A 23,386-nucleotide genomic window follows, 5' to 3' on the forward strand; every position below is an offset into this window, starting at 1 on the left:
ATAAATAAATAAATCTTTAAAAAATAAAAGGTGGAATTATGGTTTTAATAATAGGAGCTAAAGATGATCTTTCAGATATCACCAGGAATTAGACAATAGCAATGATGAGGAATATTGTACTTTACTCAAAAGAAAAAGATTAAGTGTAAAAGATGGCAGAGTAGTGCTATCTGTTATGAGCACAGGCATCAGCAAGGCCAGGAATCAAAACATCATCCAAGCATGGGTGAGGAGAAAGAGAAGAATGTAGGGAGATACTGCTGTGGCAGTTATAGTGCAGACCTCCCAGATAGGCAAGAAATAAGGGTGACAATTTCTTGAAAAAATAAAAAAGTGACAGCAGCACGATAGACAGTGATAGGGGACTTCAACCTTTCAAGCATCTTCAGGGGCCTCATTCTGCTAAAAGTAGACCCTCTGATTAATTTGTAATTTACTCCAATAATAAACCATCCCTTTCCTTTTTTGATCTATTATTAAACTAAAGCTGGGAAGCGCTGCCAACCTAGTAGCAGATAACTTGACAATAATCTGTCTTTGTATCAGAGAGAGAGGGAGGGAGAGAAGACAGGGCCAGAAAATAATAACATTCAAAGACTTGATTAATGGCTCTATGTCGAGCTGCAGGGAGGTCTTTATTAGGCACTGCAGAATCTGTCTGTCCTTGGCTTTGTCCCATTCAAGAATTCTATCAGCGAGATGAAAACAGAAACCAGATGACACAAAGTCTGGAAGGTATGGGTAACATATTAAGGGAGAAAATTCATATTCAAGAAGTATTCTTCTAAACAAACTGAAACCAACAAGATCAATATTTAGGGTGCATGGAAAGTTCTGCAAAATATTCAATGCTCAAGCATAATATTGGAAACATGTAATTTAACAGCGTGCCACGTGAGGAAGGCTAAAGGCACTTAACTGACTGAAAACTTGATTTAAGCTATTAGGGCAGTGTAGCTGCCCTGGAAATCCAGCAGAATAATAGGCAGCAGGCAAAACCATATAATATTTTGGTCCATACGGGTCACACACACACACACCACACTGGTCAGAATCCCATCTGAAATATGGACACTCGTCCTGGGCACTCCATTCTGAGAGTGACATTGACGAAGTGAGCATATTCAGAGGGAGTTGAGGCATCTGCAATCTGGGAACATTTAGCTTGGAGAGGTGTAATCAGAAGTAACAAGCACCTTGGAAAATCTCAGGAGTTGTCAGGTGGAAAACATTCTGTGTAGCCCCAGGGAAAGAATAAGACCAATGGGCGAAAGAAACAGGGAGCCAGATTTCAGCTCTGTATGAGGAAGAGCTTTCTAACAATTAGAGCTGTCCAAACTATGACAAGCTGCTCATGAAATAGGGAGCTCCTCATCATGGGAAATATTCACTGAGAGGCCATAAGAGTGTCTGTCACGAATATTGGGAAGGGAAATGTTCATCAGGTGGAAAGTTGATTCCCTTAAGGAATCATTGAGATTCTTTGATTTTATTGTTTTTTTATTTTTTAAGGCTTCCAAAAAGAGATGAAACTTGAGCAAGCCTCATGTTTAACCTAATTTCTTTCTTCCTGACCTGCCCACTCCAGTACAGAGAGGGGAAGAAACTGAAACCCAAACCTAACTACAACAGCGTGGATCTCTCTGAAGTGGAGTGGGAAGACCAAGCTGAAACTGTGAGTAGGGAAATCAGGAGAAAGAGGAATTAGTGTAGCTCTACAACCAGCACACAGACCAGCTGTGGGGTTGTAAGCTCTGAGGCCACTCTGTTCCTCTCAATGGAAGCTCTCCAAGCCCAAACCAGAAGCAATTTCTGTAATGGGCAATGCTTCCAACAACTATAACAACATAATAGTATCTTCTTGAATCTCAGGGAATATTGAGGCTGAATGAGCCATGTCTATAATTTACAGGGATTGATTTCCAGTCTGATTTGGGGGTTAGTGGCTCATTCTAAAGGAAATTGTCTCAGTAATATAGAACTATGTTTGATCAAGTACATCAGTGTACTTGGGAGAATTATTTTTGTGAAGGTCTAGAATTATAAACTAAATGGAACCTAAAATCAAATCTATATTCCCTCCTTATATTCTGCTTAAAGGAAAAAGGGAAGAGCTGAAAGTATTCCTAGGGATCACCTGCAGACTGGTCAGTAAAGCCCACTGCCTTCCACCCTCCAGTGTAAGCCGGGGGACTAATACCATTATCTTTCCTCTTGAAGCTCAGAACAGCCATGATCAATGGGGAAACAGGTTCTCTCTCTATGGATGTGAAGGTTCCACTGGACAAAGGGGTAAGGTACTCAAAGGAAAGAACGAGGGTCTGGTCCCAGGAAGGCAGTATCCCAGTTGATTGAGGTTTGGGGTGGTGATAAGGGACTTGGACTTAGCTGAATTAGAGCTTAAGACTTGAGTACTTGTTGTGGAGAGTATATCAAAGTGTACATCAACCCAAAGAAACATCTGGCCAAGAAATGATCAGTTCTTTGGAGACTCCCAAGCAAATCAGTAGGTTAACTCAAGGCACTTACAACTCTTCTTTCTTCCTAATGCTGCCTGCTATTTGCCCCCCCCCTTTTTTTTGTTTCTAATGGAAAGAGGGAAAGTGATAGCTAATTTTGCAAATTGTTAGCAACTCTCATTAATCATTATATAGGAAGAAGTTAAAAATAATTGCTACTCCATATAACTGATTTTCATCCACTGTATGTACAAATGGTCAAGAATCAATACCCTCACTGATACAATTGCTGTCTTCCCAGAGCCATGCATCATTTATAAAAGATCATTTCATCTTCTCATTTAAAAGATTCTACTGCATTTGTGCTGAATTTGCATTGTCCCTTGACATATTTACAAATGTCACCTCCTCCCTCACAACCACCTCCACCTCCTCCTCTTGTTGCCCATCTGCCTCAGCTAAAAGAACACAGGCATCTGTCTGCAACAATTAGACCCAAGTTCTTCCACAAACACAAACCTCCATGGAAGCCAAACAAGAAAGCATTGGAGAGGAAAAGCAATTTGTTGCATTCCTGTTGGATACATGGGCTGTATTTCACTGGGACCAATATCTGATTTGTGTGACATCTGCCTGCTTTTTAGAAGCTCCAGGCTGACAAGGGCCTCCTTTAGGCAGATTGGGAAATATCTGATGTCAAACCACCAGTTAGAGCAGCTTCTTCTCTTGATCCAAAAAAGTAGAGGTTTCTTCCATGCACTTCCACTTTTTTCCAACAGATTCCTGCTTACACACACAAGGGAGCTCTTTGCTAGCCCAGCCCTGGCAAAGCATTTAAGGTAGCTATAATGAAAATTTTAGCATGCATATGGCAGACAGCAACTTTCAAACAGATTAGAGTATGGCTATACTATATCTAATTGAGACCAACTTATGAAGTAAGTATAGCGTGTCTTCCATCCTTTCCTCCATTGCCCAGTGTTCTTATGCTGCCTTCATGCTTCTCAGAGCCACCAAGGGAGAGTCTTTACGAGATTCAGGTAGTCTGAATTTCTCTTCAAATTTCTGCCCATTCCTTTGAAATGTGGTCATTGCTGCCAATAAACCACCCAGGTTAAACTGCAAATTAACAAAAGCTTCCTGCATGTTCTTAAACATAAAGAACTGGGGTGATGCTGATCATGATCATGACAGAAATGTACAGTTCATAGCACACAGGTGTTCACAGTACTACTACTACTGTTACTAACTACTACTACTATTAATAGTAGCTAACATTTGTTAGAAATTAGATTCAGTGCCTTGTAAGTATTCACTTAACATTCACAACCCTATAAAGTATGTACTATCCTATCCCCATTTTATAGATGAGGAAATTCAGAGAGGCTAAAGACTTGTACAGTCACCTAGATGATTAATTGCAAAGCCCACGTGTGTCTGATTCTAAGCCACATACTCTTACTAATGTACAAGGCTTTCTTGTAGGAATGGCTCTGAACTCTCCACTCTCCAACTTAAAGATTTCCCAAGGATCTATTTAAAATTCTGTTTCCATCTTTAAAATTCATTGTTTTCTCCTGTCCCTCTACTTCATTATATAACTCAACTCTCTAATCTTCCATCTCTTTACTTCTGTGCTCAGAAGCTGCTGCACCTGCATTGTGTGTGTAGGACATTGTGCTCTAAGGCCACTGCAGTGGTATCCAGCCTCTCATTGCTCTGATCTATTATGATGCCACTTTCCTCGGGGTTGCTAAATTTTTTTTCATTACCAATTGCTCTGTCTGCCCTACACGTCTTCTCTTTTTAAGAGTTGCACACAGTCCTGTTGTTTTCTTGCCTGCCAGTCTATCCCAGCCCTCTCAGCTCAGTGATATATCTCACCTCACAAGCTTGTGCCTCAGTAGAAACACTCTTCAGATCTAAGCCAAGGGAAGCTTTCTATTTTTTTTTTAAGATTTTATTATTTATTCATGAGAAACACACAGAGAGAGGCAGAGACACAGGCAGAGGGAGAAGCAGGCTCCCGTTGGAAAGCCCAATCCGGGACCTGATCCCAGGACCCCAGGACCATTACCCCAGCCAAAGGCAGATGCTCAACCACTGAGCCACCCAGGGTGCCCCAAGGGAAGCTTTCTTAAAGCATTGCGGGAATATCTGTCATTGTTCAAGCCGTCCTTCTGGAAGATGGTGACTTGTTTTCTTAGGAGATTTAACATGTATTCTTACTTCTCATGGATCAATCCAGACCTTTTCCATCTCCCCTAAACACCAGACAGACAACTGTGTTGGCATTCTCCAGACAGTAGTGACAACCCATCAAGATTTAGAGCAGGACTCACAAAGCCAGATAGGCCATGTTCAGAAATGTGAGTAAGAGAAACTGACAAGCCTTGGTATTGGGGGTACTGGGAACTGAACTGTTACATGTACCATCTACAGGAGACAGCTAAGAATCCATATTTTTAATGTTATGCATTTAATTCCAAAAATATTAAAAACACAATCTGGGCCAATATCCAGGATCTCAGACTTGTAAGGAATCCAGCTTTCTCCAGCAGGCCTCCTATTTACCATTTTGATAGCAGGCAGTTTTCCCAATATGTGGACCAGTGACAAGTGTCATAATTTCTAACCCATCAGTGGCATCCTGGTCAGATGTCCTGGGAAGCGCTTAAAAGAAAAAACAATCGAAGCATCCGAGAGTATCTTAACCAGGGCTCTTTTTATCATTTTCATGTTGTTTGATAATTTAGGACAAATAATTAGCAGTCAGAGGGAGGGAGAGAGACAGACAGTGTTCTTTACTAGCCTTCAGGTTCTTCCAAGTTAGCCCTGCTGTTGGGCATATGGTGTGTACACACACATACACACACACACACACACACACACACACCAGCAACTGGCATAGGCAATTAGGGCAGCTTTGCCCCATGTTCCCCAGTTCCTTCTAATCCCTATGCACAGGATTCAGGGGGGCAGGATTACAATACCCTGTGGCACTTGCTCATTCTCTCTCTATCACACTTTCACTCACTCACACACTTTTTTTCAGCAAAAGGAGGCAATTTATTAAAGGAAGAGACTGTTCTGACACCTCTTTAATCTTCCAAATCTCTCCATTCCTCTTTCAGGAAAACCCCCACTCCTTCTCTCTTCCTTTTGCCTCACCCTTAACAGTTTTTCTCAGAGTTTTGATTCCAGTTATGAGAAAGTGGCTTGCAATAGACTAATCCTCCAGCACATAACAATTATAAATTTGGACAAAATATAAAAAACAAACATTTAAGAGCATGGGAAAGTGACCAAAAGCAGGCAGAAACAAGGGCTTCAACCCTTGAATCAAGAGAACTATGCTAGGTGAAATACACATTATGTCATGTTTTGTTTTTTGTTTTTTGTTTTTTTTCCTGAAGGTCATACCCTAGTCTGTTTAAATGAAACAGCTATAATTTAAACAGCTTTCAGCTATAGTTACCATCTTGAAGTATCAGAGAACAGAATTTGGGCTTTCAGAGTGTCTGAATGTGAAGAAAGATATCCTAGATATGAGGTCCATAGGCGGGCTGGCTCTAACATATATATATACAAACTCCTCTCACATTCTTGACTGACCTTAAACTACGTATAGTTTCAAGGGGAGAGTCTAAGTACCCAGTGGAAAGCAACAGTGGAAGAGCTGAAAATCAGAACAAGATTTCAACTGTTCCTATGGTAGTGAGGGTAGTTTGGAGTATCAGTCACACCCAGGTGAAGAGGCTTGGTAAACACCTCAGGATTGTCTTTTTTTTTTAATTTTTATTTATTTATGATAGTCACACACAGAGAGAGAGAGAGAGAGAGGCAGAGACATAGGCAGAGGGAGAAGCAGGCTCCATGCACCAGGAGCCCGATGTGGGATTCGATCCCGGGTCTCCAGGATCGCGCCCTGGGCCAAAGGCAGGCGCTAAATCGCTGCGCCACCCAGGGATCCCTCAGGATTGTCTTTGAAAGCACAGAAGAGCTGTACTTTAGGAGTAAAGACTATGTCCTGAGTTCAGGAGATTCACTCTAGACCTAAATACAAAGTTGAAACAGACCAACCCTAACAAAAATGTAAATCCAAGCCTCCACATGCTGAAGGTGATCAGCCAATTATCTATCTGCTGATTAAAATAAAAGTCAGCACTCTTCAGAGGAAGAGTATCTACAAAGTATCTACAGCCTATTCTTTACAATAGCCAGTGTACAATAAAAAATATCAGACACATGAAGAACTGGAAAATGTGACACATAGTTAAGAGAAAAAGAAGTCTTAGGAATTAAGCCAGAGATGACTAGCTGGTGGAATTAGAAGGACTTGAAAGCAGGTATTATAAATATGCACAAGAAATTTTTAAAAAAAAGATGGTCAGAATGAGTGACTAGATGGAAAATCTCAGCAGAGAAATGGTTGGGGTTTGATCATAAAAGAAGGTCCACTAGAAGTGATATGAGTACAGGGTTTTGTTCCAGGAGTTAAATGTTATGAGATTGTAATTTCTGGTAAAGAAGTCTATAAGGCTGGTGTCTCTGCATCTAGTGGTGAGCTTGAAGTCATCATAAGTCATTAGGGCCAGCAGTTTCAAAGGAAAGCTGAATGAAATGCAGGGGAAAACAAGAACAAAGTGAACCCCATGAGGAAAAATAAGAACCATGAGAACAACTGAAACCTACATCTCTCTTACTACCTCTAATCACAATGGTATAGGTGATCTGCAAGAAAGAGCTAGTGCCCTTCACGTGGAGCTATACAATCACCAGGCTCAGATCTCAGGGAAACTGAATGAGGAGATCCAATGGCAGCTGGAGAATTTTTGATTCTGGCTGCTGCCTCATGCCAGGAAGGTAAGCCAACAGATCAGAGCAAGCTGCCAGTGCTTGATATGCTATATTTACCTTTAGCATGTAAAATGGCTGCTGCTTCACTTCTGCCTTACAAATCTCATGCAAACTTCTCTTTGGCCAGCCCTAACTTGGAACCACACAGGGAAGTGAGTCTGGAAGTGTAGTTCCAGCTTAGTTAACTTGATACAGTATAAAACCACCACAAGAACCAAGTGGAAATTCTAAAACCGACCAGTATGATATCTGAAATTAAGTTTTTACTGGATGGGCAGATTAGAGGGAAAAAAGGACAGTGAATTTGAAGACAGAAAAATAGAAATTTCCATTGTGAAGAACAACAAAAAAAAATGTTTAAAGATTTATTTATTTATTCATGAGAGACACACAGAGAGACACGGCAGAGGGAGAAGTAGGCTCCTTGCAGGGAGCCTGATCCAGGACTCGAGCCCAGATCCTGGGATCACTCCCTGAGCTGAAGGCAGACACTCAACCACTAAGCCACCCAGGTGTCCCGAACAAAAAAAAATTTGAAAAAAAATTATCCCTCCATTACTTATGGTCTGAAATGTGTCCTTGAAGTCCCAGAAAGAGGGAGAAGGAATGGAACAGAAAATATTTGAAAAAAAAGAATGCCCCAAATATCCTGAATATGGTGAAAAGCATCACCCAAAAGATATAAAAATTTCAGCAAACCCCAAGCAAGATAAAAAGAAAAAGAAACCACACCTAAACTCACAATAATACACCTGCTGAAAATAAAAAATATGGGAAAATCTTAAAAGAAGCTAGAAGAAAGCAATAATAGAATGATGGCTGACTTCTCATCAACAACAATAAAATAAAACTTTTTAATGTCAAAAGGAAAAATAACTGTCAACCCAAAAGTCTTAGTATGGAGAAAATATCCTTCCAAAAAGATGTGTATTTAGACATTTTCTTATAAAAAATAAAACAGAGTTTATCACTGTCAGACCTGAACTATAGGAAATGCTTTCAGAAATGCTTAAGGAAGTTTTTTACACTGAAGAAAAATGACACAGATGGAAATTCAGATCGACATGAGGAAACATGAGAAAACAAACAGCTCTGGAAATGGTAAATGTGTGTATTAATATGACTTTTTTTTTACTCGTTTTAGCTCAAAAAAACATCTATTAGACAAAAATTTTGACATTGTATTGTAAGGCTGATCATTTACACAAGTGTAAGATAAATGGCAACAATAGCACATGGTGGAATTATCCCAAGAATGTAAGGGTAATTTGACATTCAAAAAAATCAATCAGTGTAATTCATTACATTAACAGAATAAGGGAGAAATACCATATGGTCATCTCAATAGATGGTGAAAAAGCACTTGACAAAATTTAGATGGAAATGAAAAGAAGTTTCTTTAATCTGATAAAAGGCATTTATGAAAGGCTAACTTTAAGTGATGGAATATTAAACATTTTTTCCCTAAAAGTGTGAACAAGGGAAGGATGTCTGCTTTCACCAGCTCTGTTCAACATTGCACTGGACTCTGCCAGGATCTATCCCTTCAATAAGGCAAGGAAACAAAATAAAACGCACAAAAATTAGAAAGGAAGAGGTACAACTAACTATCTGGATTCACAGATGAGATGATTGTTTACATAGAAAATTCCAAGAATGTGCAAAATGACTAGAACAGGTAAATTTAGCAAGTTGACAGAACACAAAGTCAATACTATAAAAATCAGTTGTATTTTATATATACATATGTGTGTGTGTGTATATCAGCAAACAATTAGAACTAAATTATTTTTAAGTTCCAATTTCAATAGCATCAAACAATATAAAATACTTAGGAATAAATTTAACAGTCATAAATGACCTCACTGAAAACTACATAACGTGTGGAAAGAATATTAAAAAATTAAATAAATACAAAGATATAGCCATGCTTACAAGTTGTCAGTCAATATTGCCAAGCCATCCATTTTCCCCAAACTGATCTGTAAATACAACTCACTCCCAATCAAAATTTGAACAGACTTCTTCTAGATCTAGAATAAGAAGTAAACTGGAGAAAGTGATTCCAAAATTTATATGAAAATGCAAAGGACTAAAATGCCCAAAATGACCTTGAAAAATAAGAACAAATTTGAATGATTCATACTACATGATTTCAAAACTGACTATAAAGCTACAGTAGCCAAGCAGAGTGGTATTGACACAAGAATAGACAAAAAGAGAATCTGGAAATAAATTCACATATTGTCAACTGATTTTCAACAAAGACAGCATGTCAAATCAATGGAGAAAGAAAATCTTTTTAACAAATGGTGCTGGAACTACTGAATAAATGTATGAAGAAAATAAACAGTGAGCCGTATCTTACGCCACATAGAAAAACTAATTTGAGATGGATCATAGTCTTCAAGGGAAAAGCTAGAACTGTAAGTCTTCGACAAGGGAGCATAGGAGAAAATCTTTACAACCTGAAGTTATACAAAGATTTCTTATACAAAACACCTAGAGAACTAAGCGTAAAGTAAAATTTGATAAGCCAGACTTCATCAAAAACAGTAAGTTCTGCTCATCAAAAGGCACCACTAAGAAAATGAAAAAGTAAGGCCCAGACTGTGTGCAGAATACATAAGGAACTCCTACAGATTGTTAACAAAAAGACTAACAACCCAATAAAAGAAATGGGCAAAATACTTGAGCAGACCCTTCACAAATGAAGGCTTACACATGACTGGTAAGCATATGAAACCAAGTATCATTAGTCATCGAGGAAATGCAAACTCAACTGCAATCAGATTCCAGTTGATACCCTCTGCTAAAACGTAAAGGACTGATAACATCACATTCTGACAAAGATGTAGAGCAATTGGAACTCGTACACTGCTAGTGGAAGTATAATAAAGACAACTTTGGAAGATTGGCAGCTTTTTATGAAGGCTAACATACTTTGAGCATGTGACCCAGAAATTCCATTCCTGTTATTTATCAAGCAAAATTAAAACATGTCCACAGGAAGACTCGGTCGAGAATGTTTGTAGCAGGTTTATGCATGATAGCCTCACCTGGAAACCCACACCAGATGCCCATCAACAGGTGAGTGTAAAGGCAAGCTAATATCGCACACATCGGAGTACTACTCGGCAGCAAGAGGAAACGCACTGCCAACACACGTAATAACACAGGTGGACCTTAAGGACATGATGTTGTGCAAAAGAAGCCAGATCCAAAGGAGCTAAACCTAATCAAAGGTGATCAAATTCAGAACCGTTCACCCTTGGAAGGGTGAGGCGGGGATGGACTGGAGGGAGGCAAAGAGATTTTAGAGGATGCAAACACTCTTTATCTTGACTGGGGATGTGACTCCATGACTGTGTACATTTATCAAAAATACTAGAGGAAAAAAAATACTAGAGGAATACACTTAAGATCTGTGTGTTTTGCCTTTTTCTTTAATAAATAAAAAAAGAAAAAATTAAACAGATGATCTTCAGTTCCAACACTCAAGCCAGCCCCACCTTGGAATATGAGGCTCCCAAGACCATCGCAGCCACAGGACCGCTGTGCTGGAGGGATACTGCAGAGAGGATCCCAATGAGGCAGAGACAGCAGAGGGCAGCCGAGGGATGAGGCCAGCCCTGGAGAGCGCTTCACTAGGCTTTGGTCTAAAACTAGTTTCCTATAGAAACAAACCCTTTTTTTGCCATCCCACTCCCACGACATCCCCTTCTGACACTTGAATCTCCGAAATGAAAGAAAAGCAGAGAGAAGTGAAGGGAATAAGAACAGCTCTGGGGTCAGTTCCAACCTGTGGCTTTTTCGAGGGTCCTAAACTTGGGTCTGCAGACAGAAAGGTGCACAGAGCTTCAAATCCTGCTCCCCGCCCCCACCGCCCCACTCCCCACCACAAGCAACACACCACAACCTCAGTGACCTTAGGCAGGCTGCTGTCCTTAGTTCTGACTTACAAACGAGCACTCTAATGCTTAGAGCAGCGATGCTGCTGACCCTACAGCACACAGCTTGTGAACAGCTAGCTGGCCTTAAGTCCGGGTTGGCCTGATGCCCGGCCCAGTGTATGCTCCATGATGCCCTCGCTTACACAAATTCAACCCAAAAGGTGGCAGCTTTGCAAGGAAAAAGGAGTTGTAAAAGGGTGATGTGGCCCCAGGAGGGGTTTAGTGGAGGGGGGACCGGTGCCTCCTCCCCCTCAGCTGTATTCCAGAAAGGGGGAGTTTGTAGGTGAGTCATTACACAAAGGAGCTCCGGAAGCTTTTAGAACCAGCTGGTGGCCTCTCTCCGGTCCCCTATGAGCCCTGACATCGCCAGCCACCCTGTCCTATGTTGGCCACGTTGGCTGTCTAAATTCCAATTTATAGTAACTCAACTAAAACCTAAAACTTCCGTTCCTCAGTCGCACATTTCAAGGGAGAGCCCTACGTGGCTAGCAGCCACTTTTAGGGGATTGGTGCAGGTGGAGACTTTGGTCCCTTTGATCAGACAACCCCATGGCTGCAGCTTGCCGGGCCCGATGGTGGGCCTGCTGATGGCGTCAACGAGGTGAGGCAGGTGCATGCGGTCCCAGCCAGGGGTCAGAGGTGAGGGAAGTGGTACAGGGGTAATGAAACCCCAAGGCATCATGTGAGGAGGTAGGGGGCCTGGTCAGGTGCTCCTCTCTTCATCAAGCACTTTTTCTTTCCTCTTTTAGAAGAGAGTTCTTTTCCTGACCAATGATTACTTCTTCACAGACATCAGTGACACACCCTTCAGGTAAGGGGCCCATGTGTTATATAGAAGGGGAAGGGCTGGTTGGGACACAAATACCAACAACTCAGGGCAGAACCTTCAGGTCTGGGGATGAACCCATGCACATTTAGTTGGCAATTTTGCAGTAATAGAAAAAAACCCAGGTTGGCCCTCAGGAAACTCGAGGTCTAGACCTGCTTTGCCTATGATCCTAATGTGCAGGGTCAGGAGCCAGACTGCCTGAGTTGGGTCTCAACCCCACCTCTAATAGGCAGTGTGACCTTAGTCAAGTTACTTAACTGCCCTTTGCCCTTGATTCTTGTTTTGAAAACAAGGCCAAGAATGGAGGTATTTCTTTGTGGTTTGTGAGGGTAAAACACATAATCTACTTAAAGATCTTAAAGCCATGCAATGTAAGCATGTTTGTAAGATGAAAGGTCGAATTTGAAAACGTCTTGGGTTCCTTCCAACTGTATTCAGTTGAGGCATTTTACAGATTAGGAAACATATAGCCTTTATCTCTGAATTACCTCATTTCTCAACAAAGTATAGTGCTCAGCCTGGGCTGCTCATTAGAATACTTGAGGAATTTGGCAAAACTGCCGATGCCCCAGCCCCACCCAAACCAATGGACTCAGATTTTCAGGGATGGGTTCAGCACTAGTACCATTTAAAGCTCCCTAAGAAATTCAGATCTTCAGCAAACATGGAAAGCAATCTTCTACCAGGAGAGAGAGGAAGGACGGTGGGGCTCAACAGGCAGGAAAGGGCTCCCTATCTGCAGGACCTTGTGAACATAGAAACCTCTCCATGATTCAGAAGGCCCCTGAGATGTTTGGGATGAATCTTGACTAAAATGGGAGCTGAGGGTGCTCTTGGACTATAGAATTTACAGGGTCTTTCTCAGGAAGAAAGGCCGATGATAAAAAGAGAACGGTTCTAGAGGGGACAACCGGCAAGGGGGTTGACATGCATGCCCCTTGTTGGTGTGGGAAGCTCATAAACTTCAAGTCACTGAGGCCAAGGAAGTGGGCTGGACGTTGCTTGGCTCTTGCTGTTGCTGAGTATGTGTATTCTCTGTTTTCCCCACAGTCTGGGTGTGGTGCTGTCCCGGGGCCATGGAGAATACATCCTCCTGGGGAACACATCTGCGGAAGACGGTGGGTCTGTGCCAACTACTTATGGGCAGTGTAGAGGGAAACGGATTCTCCTGGGACCCTGAGCAAGGCCACCCTGTGGCAAAGCCAGAGCCTCCCGGGTCCCGGACTTGAGGGCAGACTCTCAGAGCAGGGCTGCCTGGCAAGGAGGGAGTCTGTGTGGATCTGCAGGATCTGCCAGTCAGTTGTCAAAGCTGGCAAAGCCTAGGACTTGCCATTGTGGATAGTTGGCTGGACCAGAGGAGGTGGGCCTCGAAGGGATGTGTTTCTCTGAACAAAGCTGAACTTCAGACAGAGGAGGCCGAGAAGAACAAAGGAAAAAATCTGTAGCTGTTAGCTAGGACTGCCACAACAAAGTACCACACACTGGCTGGTTTAAACAACAGAAATGCATTCCCTTGTAGTTCTGGAGGCAGTGTCCCCTTCAACACCTCCAGGGTGGGATCCTCATTGGCTCCTGGTAGACCCAGGCATTCCTTGACTTCAGCCTCTGTCCTCATCACAGGGTTTCTCCCCCTGTGGGTCTCTAACCTTGTAGGACACCAGGCATACTGGATTTGGGGCACAACCTGATGGCTTCACCTTCACTTGACTACATCTGCCAAGACCCTATTTCCAGATAAGGTCACAGTCACAAGGACTGGGGTTCATACTTACATATCTTTTTGGAGGACACAACTCAACCCATAGCAGGGATCTTATGAGACGTGAACTGAGAGGGGCAGTGAGAAATGGTGGGGAAGGATGGGAGAGAAGGGCCCCACCCCCTCAAACCAGCCTTTTCTTGACTCCTAGCTGCCTGAGCACCTTGAGAGCATAAAACCAATATCCAGGGCTCAAGATGTCTCAGGGAGTGTTTTATCTAATGATCACATTCTGTCCATTCTTCTTTATCATCTCTTGAGTGCATCTCATCTGTCCGTCTCTCTGCCACCACCCTGGTCATTGTCACCTCTCTCCTGAACAACCACAGCAGCTTCCAACTGGTCTCCCTGCCTCTTCCTTTTTGTAAATCTCTGCTAGAGGGTCCTATCTAGAAATGCCAGATCAAATTGTGTCATTGCTAAAGGACCTTCAGTGGCCTTCTGGATTTTTTTTTTTTTTTTTGTCATTTCTTCCTGCACTATGCTTCAAGGTCTTCCCATGTGCTGTGCTCACCCATGAAATGCTCTCCTTTCCAGTGCCCACCCTCTTATCTCAGCTAATTTGGACCCACTCTTCACGTCCCAGCATAGATGTGACTTTTCTTGCAGCTGTCCCTGGCAGACCCTCTTTGCCCCCTGCATTCACCCTTTCACAACACATATTCATTTTCTTGGATCTCTCTCCTTCTCTGTCTTCCACTGTCCCCAAAATGATCAAACTCCCTGAGCCTCTATGGTGCCTTCTCCCTTCCTATACTTTGCTTCCTGTACCCAGATATTCTCAGATTACATTACTTCAGGGAGCAGAGGGTGCTATCCCTCACCCGCCTCTGTGGGTGAGACCAAGCAGTGACCCAGAAGCTTAGAACTATAGACTTGGCCAGGCTTACTGTGGGGGAAGGAGCATCACCCTTTAGCTATTTGCCTTAGTCTATGTCAATCCAGTACCCCTTTTAATGACTCCACAAATACCCCCTTGGCATTTCCATCATCCTTTCCTTCAATTTAACAGACCCCAATTGAGCACCTATTTATTTTTTAGGACCAAGTAGGTGCTCAGAAGGGCATTTTTTCCTTACTAATTCAATCCACAAACATGTACTGGGTACACGGTTAGTGTCGGTATAGCATGAAGCTACAGAGATTATACCAAACATACATGGGCCATCTCTGGGCTCTTCTTTTGGCTGGCCATTTAGCTTAGTTGGGTACAATGAAGCCCATGAAGCCAAAATCACTGATTTCAAAGTCTTAGCTCCTTTGAGAGAGACCCTAATAGGTAGGATTTGGACATGAGGCAATGGGAAGAAAAAGCATTTCAGAAAAAGCAGGAGCAACATGGACAAAGGCATGATCTCTACAAATCCAACACCATCCTATTGGTTGAGTTCCTACTCTGAGCTGAGAAGAAGGAAGAATAAAACCCAGTCCTTCTGTGGAGAAGCTGCCTGGCAGTTGTTTGTAAACAGTCAGGTGTATAACCTCACAACAGTGGCTGAGCTTCTTACTGAGTGTGAGCTTTGCTTCCAGGCTTGCATGACTTGCTTCACCCAGATCTGACCTTGGCCAGTGATTGGTAAGTGAGAAGGTCACTGTATGTGAGGACAAGAGAATGAGAGGGAGAAAGATGAAATTTTCTTGAGCTAACATGACTCTCCTGGGCCCCAGGATCTATTGCATCACAGATATTGACCCTGACCACCGGAAGCTCGGCCAGCTGGAGGCCATGGTCCGCTTTTTGACAGGACAGGACCCAGATCTGGAGTGTGAGTGCTGACCCCACCCACAGAGGACTTTTTTCTCTTCTCTTCTTTCTCTTCTTTCTCTTCTCTTCTCTTCTCTTCTCTTCTCTTCTCTTCTCTTCTCTTCTCTTCTCTTCTTCTCTCCTCTTCTCTCTCTTCTTTTCTTTTCTTTTCTTGTCTCTCCTTTCCTTTTTTTCAAAATTTGACTACATGTGAGTTTTAATGTGTCACTTATCAAAAATAATATAAACAAATTTAAAGTAAAATCAGAAAAAAACACTAACCTTGATAAGTAAGTTCTTGATGTGTTTTTTTAAGTGTTGAATTACTGACATTTTATTATTCATTACCATTATTGATCTTTTTATTCAAGCATAATTAATATAGTGTTCTATTAGTTTCAGGTGTACAGTATAGTGATTCAACAATTCTATTCATTACCCAGTGCTCATCATAAGTGCCCTCCTTAATCCCCATCACTTGTTTCATCCGTCCCCCCACCCACCTCCCCTATAGTAACCATCTGTTTGTTCTCTGTAGTTAAGAGTCTATGTTTTTTTTTTTTATAAATTAATTTTTATTGGTGTTCAATTTACCAACATACAGAATAACACCCAGTGCTCATCCCGTCAAGTGTCCCCCTCCGTGCCCGTCACCCATTCACCCCCACCCCCCGCCCTCCTCCCCTTCCACCACCCCTAGTTCATTTCCCAGAGTTAGAAGTCTTTATGTTCTGTGTCCCTTTCTGATATCTCCCACACATTTCTTCTCCCTTCCCTTATATTCCCCTTCACTATTATTCATATTCCCCAAATAAGTGAGAACATACACTGTTTGTCCTTCAAGAGTCTATGTTTAAAAAAAAAAAAAAGAGTCTATGTTTTGTTCTTCTCTTTTTTCTGTTTGTTTTGCTTCTTAAATTCCACATATGAGTGAAATCATATGGTGTTTGTCTTTCCTTGACTAACTTATTTCATTTAGCATAATATTCTCTAGATCCATCCATGTTGTTCCGAATGGCAAGGTTTCACTCTTTTTCATGGCTGAGCCACTGAGGAATTTACTTACTGCCAATTAGCCTTATCCTTTGAACTCACCCATGGCTTAGGGAAAACAGAGATTTTCAAAGAAAAAATCAGAACCAGCTTTGTCTAAGTGTTCCTGGCACTGTGCAGCATGAGTATACCCACATGTCAGGGACTGGGATCACTGTAAGCCTCTTTCACCTGGGCACTGTTAGGGCTCCAAAGAGACACATAGTATAAGGACATCAGCCTGTCCATAGATCTGCCCCTATCACCACCTAGCAGTAGGCGGCCAAACCAGTAGCTAATGCTCTTTACCCTAAAGTCTTCATCTCAGCAAAGGAACATTTGGACAGATGGTGTCTTGTAGTCTGTGAGTGTTGTCCAGTGCCTAGTTCTCAGGGTAATCTTAAATTTCCCAACACAGATGCAACTGGTGAAATCACAGGGCCATACCCTCAGCGGGGTCCCTCTTCTTCATCTTTGGAAGAGAAACTGGTCATCCTGACACATAAGTATCACCCCAAAGGAATACTTTGCCTCCCATGCTGGCCCAACAAGGCACTCATTAGCTCGTTCATTCATTCCATCAGTAAATCTGTACTAAGTATGTACTCTGTGCCAGGCCTGGGGTGGGCACTAAAGCTGCAGAGAGGACCCAAATAGACGAGGCCCTTACTCTCAGGGAGCTTGTAATCCAGTGGAGAAGCCACACAATAAAGAAGCAAGCATTTGTATGTAGATGTAGGTTATTCCAAACTGTGGCAAGTGCCGTGAATAGGATGCTGTATGGGATCCTTTATCACCCCTAACTCTGTCAGACAGTGTTACTTATGCTGAAGATGAAAAAGAACCACCCAAGTGCCTTCAAGGGTACAGGATCTGCTTTGGGTATAGATCTGGACAGAAGTGATGATGTATATCACTGTGAATGTATGAAATTCCACGGATTTGTATACTTTAAATTAGTTGATTTAGTTAATGTAGATTTTACCTCAATAAAAGTAAATAATTATTTTTAAAAAAGAGAGAAGGAAAAGAGCCACCCATGCAAAGAGTAGGAGGAAAGCGTCCAGACCAAGGAACAGCATGCACAGAGACTCTGAGGCAAATTCAAATTCATAGAACTGGCAAAAGGCCAGTGTGTTGGGAGGGTGATGATCAAGTTGCAGACTGATGGCAGCAGAGAGAGAGGTGGCCTGGATTCAGGTCAAGGTCTGATGTCATTGAGGGGTTCTAATCTCAGAATACCAGAACTGAGAAGGGCCTTAGAAATCAGTTCTACTCAATATTGCTTGTGATTGAAGATGTGAAGCCTAAGAGAGGCAACACGATTTCCTCAAGCTTACATAGATAGTTTTACAAGCCCAGATACATGTTTATGAGGCACATCCCAATTCCTAAAGTTCAGGGTTCCTCACAAGGGCAGATGAGCTGTTTTCATCATCATGGAGGACATAAGTGGTTTTATCTTTTATTCTGCCCCCAGGTGATGAGGAGCTGGTACGGGAGGTACTGCTTGATGCGGTGGTTACAGCCCCCATGGAAGCCTACTGGACAGCGCTGGCTCTCAACGCCTCTGAGTATGTTTGGGGTAGGGCTGAGGGTTCTGAAAAAAGAAGCAGCTCCAACCCCCAGGATTCCCTTGGCTGTCAGGGTCCCTCCCACTACCTGGCTGACAGCTCAGGAGACAACTGGGTCCAAGATGAATGTGATGACAGTGGGAAGACATTGGGGGAGTGAGAGCTACCTTCACATGGACCCAGTAAAGCAGGGACTTGGCACAGCTTCCACACCCCACACATGCTGCTGCTCCCCCCCCCGGAAAAGCACCAAGTGCAGGTCCCCCCGGGTGTAGGTCCAGATCCCCTACCCACACTGCAGTAGTTCCATTCCAAGAACACCTCTCTCTAGGTTGGGCTGTAGCTGTCTGAGTCCATTTGCCAAGTACCCTGGAAAGAGTGGTTCAAGCAGATCAAGACCCGGTTTCCAGGAAGTAAAGTCAAGACACTATGAAATACAAACTTGGCCTTGGTCTTTCCCAGGGCCTTAGATTTTCTCACTCCCTTTACCTAGTGGCATCATATTTAGTGGACAAGGTAGAAAGCAGAAATGAATGGCTTGTGTGAGAGTGTGTGTATACAAGTGTGTGCACATGCATGTTGGAAGGGTGCAAGAAATTGATGAGGTCAAGAATACAGCAGACTATACCTTGTTCCTGAATAGGAAGATTCAACATTAGCATCATTAAGATGTCTAACCTCTCCTGGACACTCAATTAATGCTATCTTAATGAAAACAACAGAATTTTATATGAAATAATCACCTATTTTAAAAAGCATGATGCAGAACATTGTGTACAGTATACCATTTCTATAAAATGGAAGCAAAACACAGATATCTGTACATGTATGTATATAAAACATCTATGAAAGGCCAAATAGGAAAGAGTTCTCATTGGTTGCTTCTCATTAGGAAAATGGGTAACTAAAACAGGGATGTAAGGGACACTTCTCACTGTATAATTTTTTGGTACAATTTTGAATCATGTAAATGTATTACCTATACAAAATAAAACTAGAGAACACAAAGAGAATATAGCAGGCCAAGTACTAAGTACTTGGTGTATGTTAACTAATGAGCCTCATACCCACCTTACAATATGGGTACTATCATTATTCCTATTTTACAAATGAGGAAACCAAGGCAGAGTGAGATAAGCAACTTGCCCAAGATCATATGCCTCACAAGTGGTGAAGCCAGAGTCAAAACCAGGCAGCCTGGTTCTGAGGCATAGGGGATTGGATCATTGGTTTGGAGAGGAAGGACATGATCTTCATCTTTCTAAGTTCAGAAATTAGCCATAGACATTTTTAATGTTGAGAGACACTGAAGAACAAATATTCTTAACCAAGATGTATATTAGAAAAAGAAGACCTAGAGAATGAATATAAAATGGCATATTAATAAAGCTAAGGGGAAAAATCGTATAATCACCCTTATAGATGCAGAAAAGATATTTGAACAAATATTAATATCCATGCATGTTTTTTTAGAGATTTTATTCATGAAAAAAAAAAAGATTTTATTCATGGGAGATACAGAGAGAGAGGCAGAGACACAGGCAGAGGGAGAAGCAGGCTCCAAGCGAGGAGCCTGATGTGGGACTCCATCTCAGGTCTCCAGAACCACACTCTAGGCTGAAGGCTGCGCTGAACCACTGAGCCACCCCGGCTGCCCTCCATGCATGTTTTTTTAAACCAATCAATAAAATTAAAATTGACCAGGGGTGCCTGGCTGGCTTAGGTTACAGAGCATGCAATTCTTGATCTCAGGGTTATAAATTCAAACCCTATACTAGGTGTAGAGATTATTTTATTAAAAATAAAAATCTTGGGCAGCCCGGGTGGCTCAGCGGTTTAGCACCGCCTGTAGCCCAGGGCGTGATCCTGGAGACCCGGGATCGAGTCCCACCTCAGGCTCCCTGCATGGAGCCTGCTTCTCCCTCTGCCTGTGTCTTTGCCTCTGTCTCTCTCTCTCTCTCTCTCTCTCTCTCTCTCGATTAAATAAATAAAACCTTTTAAAAAATAAAAATAAAAATCTTTTAAAAAATAAATAATAAATAAATAAAATAAAAATAAAAATCTTGAAAAAAAAAATAAATAACCTAAGCCTGAAAGTCAACATCTGAGTGGAGCTAGAGGCTCTCTCAACTAAAGACAGGACTAAGACAGGCATTCCCATATCCTTACTACTATTTAACAAGGTCAGAAAGTATCAGTCAATGTAGCCAGACAAGAGAATGCACATAGAAGCAATGAGATTTGGAAAGGGTGAAGTAAATTATCTCTGCTTAAGAGGGTGATAAGATTATGTATCTGGAAGCCCCAAAAGAATTTATAGGAAAACTACTATAAACAATAAGAGAATTTAGTAAAGTAGCAGGTTACAATATGAACATTCAAAAATTAATATCCTTAATCTATGCAAACAAAAACTAGATAAAAACATATTCAAGAAGGCAAAAAACAGAATGTAATGAAACACCTCGGTATCGCATATAAAATATGCCCTAAAGCTTACATAAGAAGAATTACAAAATACTCCTGGAAGACACAAAAGTTGACTTGAACACATGGGGAGATATATTCAGTGTTTTTGGGTAGAAAGCATCAACATCACGAAGACATTAATACTCTCTAAGTTAATTTATAAATATAACAATCCCAATAAAAATGTCATCACTATTTTTCTGGATCCAGGTAAATGGATTATAAAGTTTATCTGGAAGAAGAGTCAAGAAATTCCAGAAACAGCAAAGCAACAAAGGAAGTTTGGTCCTACCAACGTATTAAAACAGTATGACAAAATCTCTGTAAAGTGTAGTATTGACACGTGACTAGAAAGGCAGACCAATGGGATGGAATAGAAAATCCAGAAATTAGGGCACCTGGGTGGCTCAGCAATTGAGCATCTGCCTTTGGCTCAGGTTATGATCCTGGGGTCCTGGTATCGAGTCCTGCATCAGGCTCCCCACAGGGAGCCTAGTTCTCCCTCTGCCTATGTCTCTGCTTCTCTCTGTCTCCCATGAATAAATAAATAAAATCTTTTTAAAAATACAGAAATTCATCTAAATGCATGTGGAAAGACATCATGTCAGACCATCATGAGAGAAAAATTGACTCTTTAATAATTGGTTTGAGAGCCATATGGAGAATGATAAAATTGTATTATTTCCTCACATCGTACACCTGGATAAAATCCAAATGACTCAGATTTAAATGTAAAAAAAAATGAAACCATATAAGTACTATAAAAAAATGAGTCAATTGCTCTAAAATCTAGGAATTAGGAAACCTTTCCCAATGATCACTCAAAATTCAGAAGCAATAAAAGAATGACTGACAAATTAAACAGCATAAAAATGTTTATTTGGCAAAAATAAAAACGTGAGCAAGGTGAAAACAGAAATGACAAACCAAAAAAATGTTTGCAACTTATATAACAAATAAAAGCTTACTATCCCTACATCATATATTCACAATAAATGAAGAGCTTCAAAAATAGTGAAGTAAAAAACCAACCACTTTATAGGAAAAAGGACCAAGAGATATGGGTAGTTCAGAGAACACATACAAATAGTCCTTAAATATATGAAGAAAAAAAAAAAAGATCGGTCTAGCTCATAATAAAAAGAATGCAAATTTAAAGTATACCAAGATTATATTTGTCATTCATCAGATTGATAACCATCTAAGTTTGTTGTGGTTCATGGCTGGCAAGGCTGTGGGGGGATCAGGCTCCTATATATTGCCAGTGGATATACAAAATGTCTCAAAGGCTATAGAGGACAATTTAATAATATCTAACAAACTACATATGCATTTACACTCTGACTCAGCAATATCACTTCTAGGAATGCATCCCAAAGATATACTAGTAAAAATAAGAAAAGATATATACATAAGCTTTTTGTTACAGCTCCATTTATAACAGTGAAAGACAGAAAATAACCTAAATCCAGGGACTCCTGGGTGGCTCAGTGGTTGAGCGTCTGCCTTCGGCTAAGGGTGTGATCCCGGGTTCCTGAGATCGAATTCTGCATCGGGCTCCCCATGGGGACCCTGCTTCTCCTTCTGCCTATGTCTCTGCCTCTCTCTGTGTCTCTCATGAATAAATAAGCAAGATCTTTTAAAAATAAATAAGTAACCTGAATCCATCAGTAGGAGCCTCATTAAATAAACCATAGTAGATCCCCAAAATGGAATACTATGTAACTGTAAAAAATGGGAAATCTATATGCTGCAACGGAATGGTCTCACCAATGGAGAAAAGTATATATAATACCATCACTATTTATTTAAAAGGAGGAGATGCAAATATATTTTCATAGTTACTCACATATATATAAACATAGATACAAGTATGTATATACATATGTGCACATATATTTTTGTAATGGAACAATAAACAAGCAAATAAAAAAGATTACTTTAGGCAGAGTGAAATAACGGGGATGAAGACAGGCTTATGAATATGCTCTATTTTGCATATTTGACTTTGGAACCATGTAAATGCTTTATATCATCATAAAACAAAATCAGATTTCAAAAAATAAGCTTTAAAAATTCTAAAGCAAATGAAATAAACCTAGTTATATATCAAGTTCATGACATAACAATAGGTGAATTCTTTCAAGGGACTTGAAAACTGAACCATAAACAATAAATAAATAAAATCTTAAACTGTGTTCAATAACCACATTGCTAGAAACAATATTGACACTGTTTTCTCAAACTATGTAGTTGGATAGAGCAAATAGTATCATGTTAATGTCATTAGGAAGCAAGGTTTTCAGCAAATGAAAAAAGAGGTGCAAAGTTTTTAAATCAAAGAAGACGTACTGCTGAATATGAATTGGAACTATCAATGAACTTGTGATGTGTTTTCTCTGAAAGAAACAAAAGGGATATCCTGGCCCTGACCACCAAAAAGACCAACCTCAGTGAGTACCCCAGAGCTGGATTGTGGACTTTCAATGTGCAAATTAAGAAGTCCTCATTAAAATGAGTCAGCAATCCTTGGAGAAATGTCTGATTCAGGACAGGGGCAGAAAGTGTACAAAATAAGCCAGGAGCATCTTGTCATAATCAGAAGGAAGAAGTTACTGAAGACTATAATGACATTGTGCCAGGGGGACCCCAGAACCAAAATGAAGTGGTTCTTACTGGTTAAAGATAGGACAATGGGAGCAGTAAA

The 23,386-nt window shown here is 41.1% G+C and overlaps 1 protein-coding gene across 1 annotated transcript in view; it reads left to right on the forward strand.

Moving 5' to 3' along the window:
- Positions 1-23,386, forward strand: part of CACNA2D4 (calcium voltage-gated channel auxiliary subunit alpha2delta 4) — a 115,308-nt gene that overhangs the window by 37,908 nt on the left and 54,014 nt on the right. Inside the window, exons 17-23 of the mRNA XM_055315374.1 lie at positions 1,589-1,675; positions 2,221-2,292; positions 12,022-12,083; positions 13,152-13,219; positions 15,391-15,436; positions 15,529-15,626; positions 18,117-18,210. Coding sequence (XP_055171349.1) covers positions 1,589-1,675; positions 2,221-2,292; positions 12,022-12,083; positions 13,152-13,219; positions 15,391-15,436; positions 15,529-15,626; positions 18,117-18,210 — 527 coding nt within the window. The remainder of the gene's footprint in view (positions 1-1,588; positions 1,676-2,220; positions 2,293-12,021; positions 12,084-13,151; positions 13,220-15,390; positions 15,437-15,528; positions 15,627-18,116; positions 18,211-23,386) is intronic.

Source organism: Nyctereutes procyonoides, unplaced genomic scaffold, assembly GCF_905146905.1.
Source record: "Nyctereutes procyonoides isolate TBG_1078 unplaced genomic scaffold, NYPRO_anot_genome, whole genome shotgun sequence".
In the NCBI taxonomy this organism is placed as follows: domain Eukaryota; kingdom Metazoa; phylum Chordata; class Mammalia; order Carnivora; family Canidae; genus Nyctereutes; species Nyctereutes procyonoides.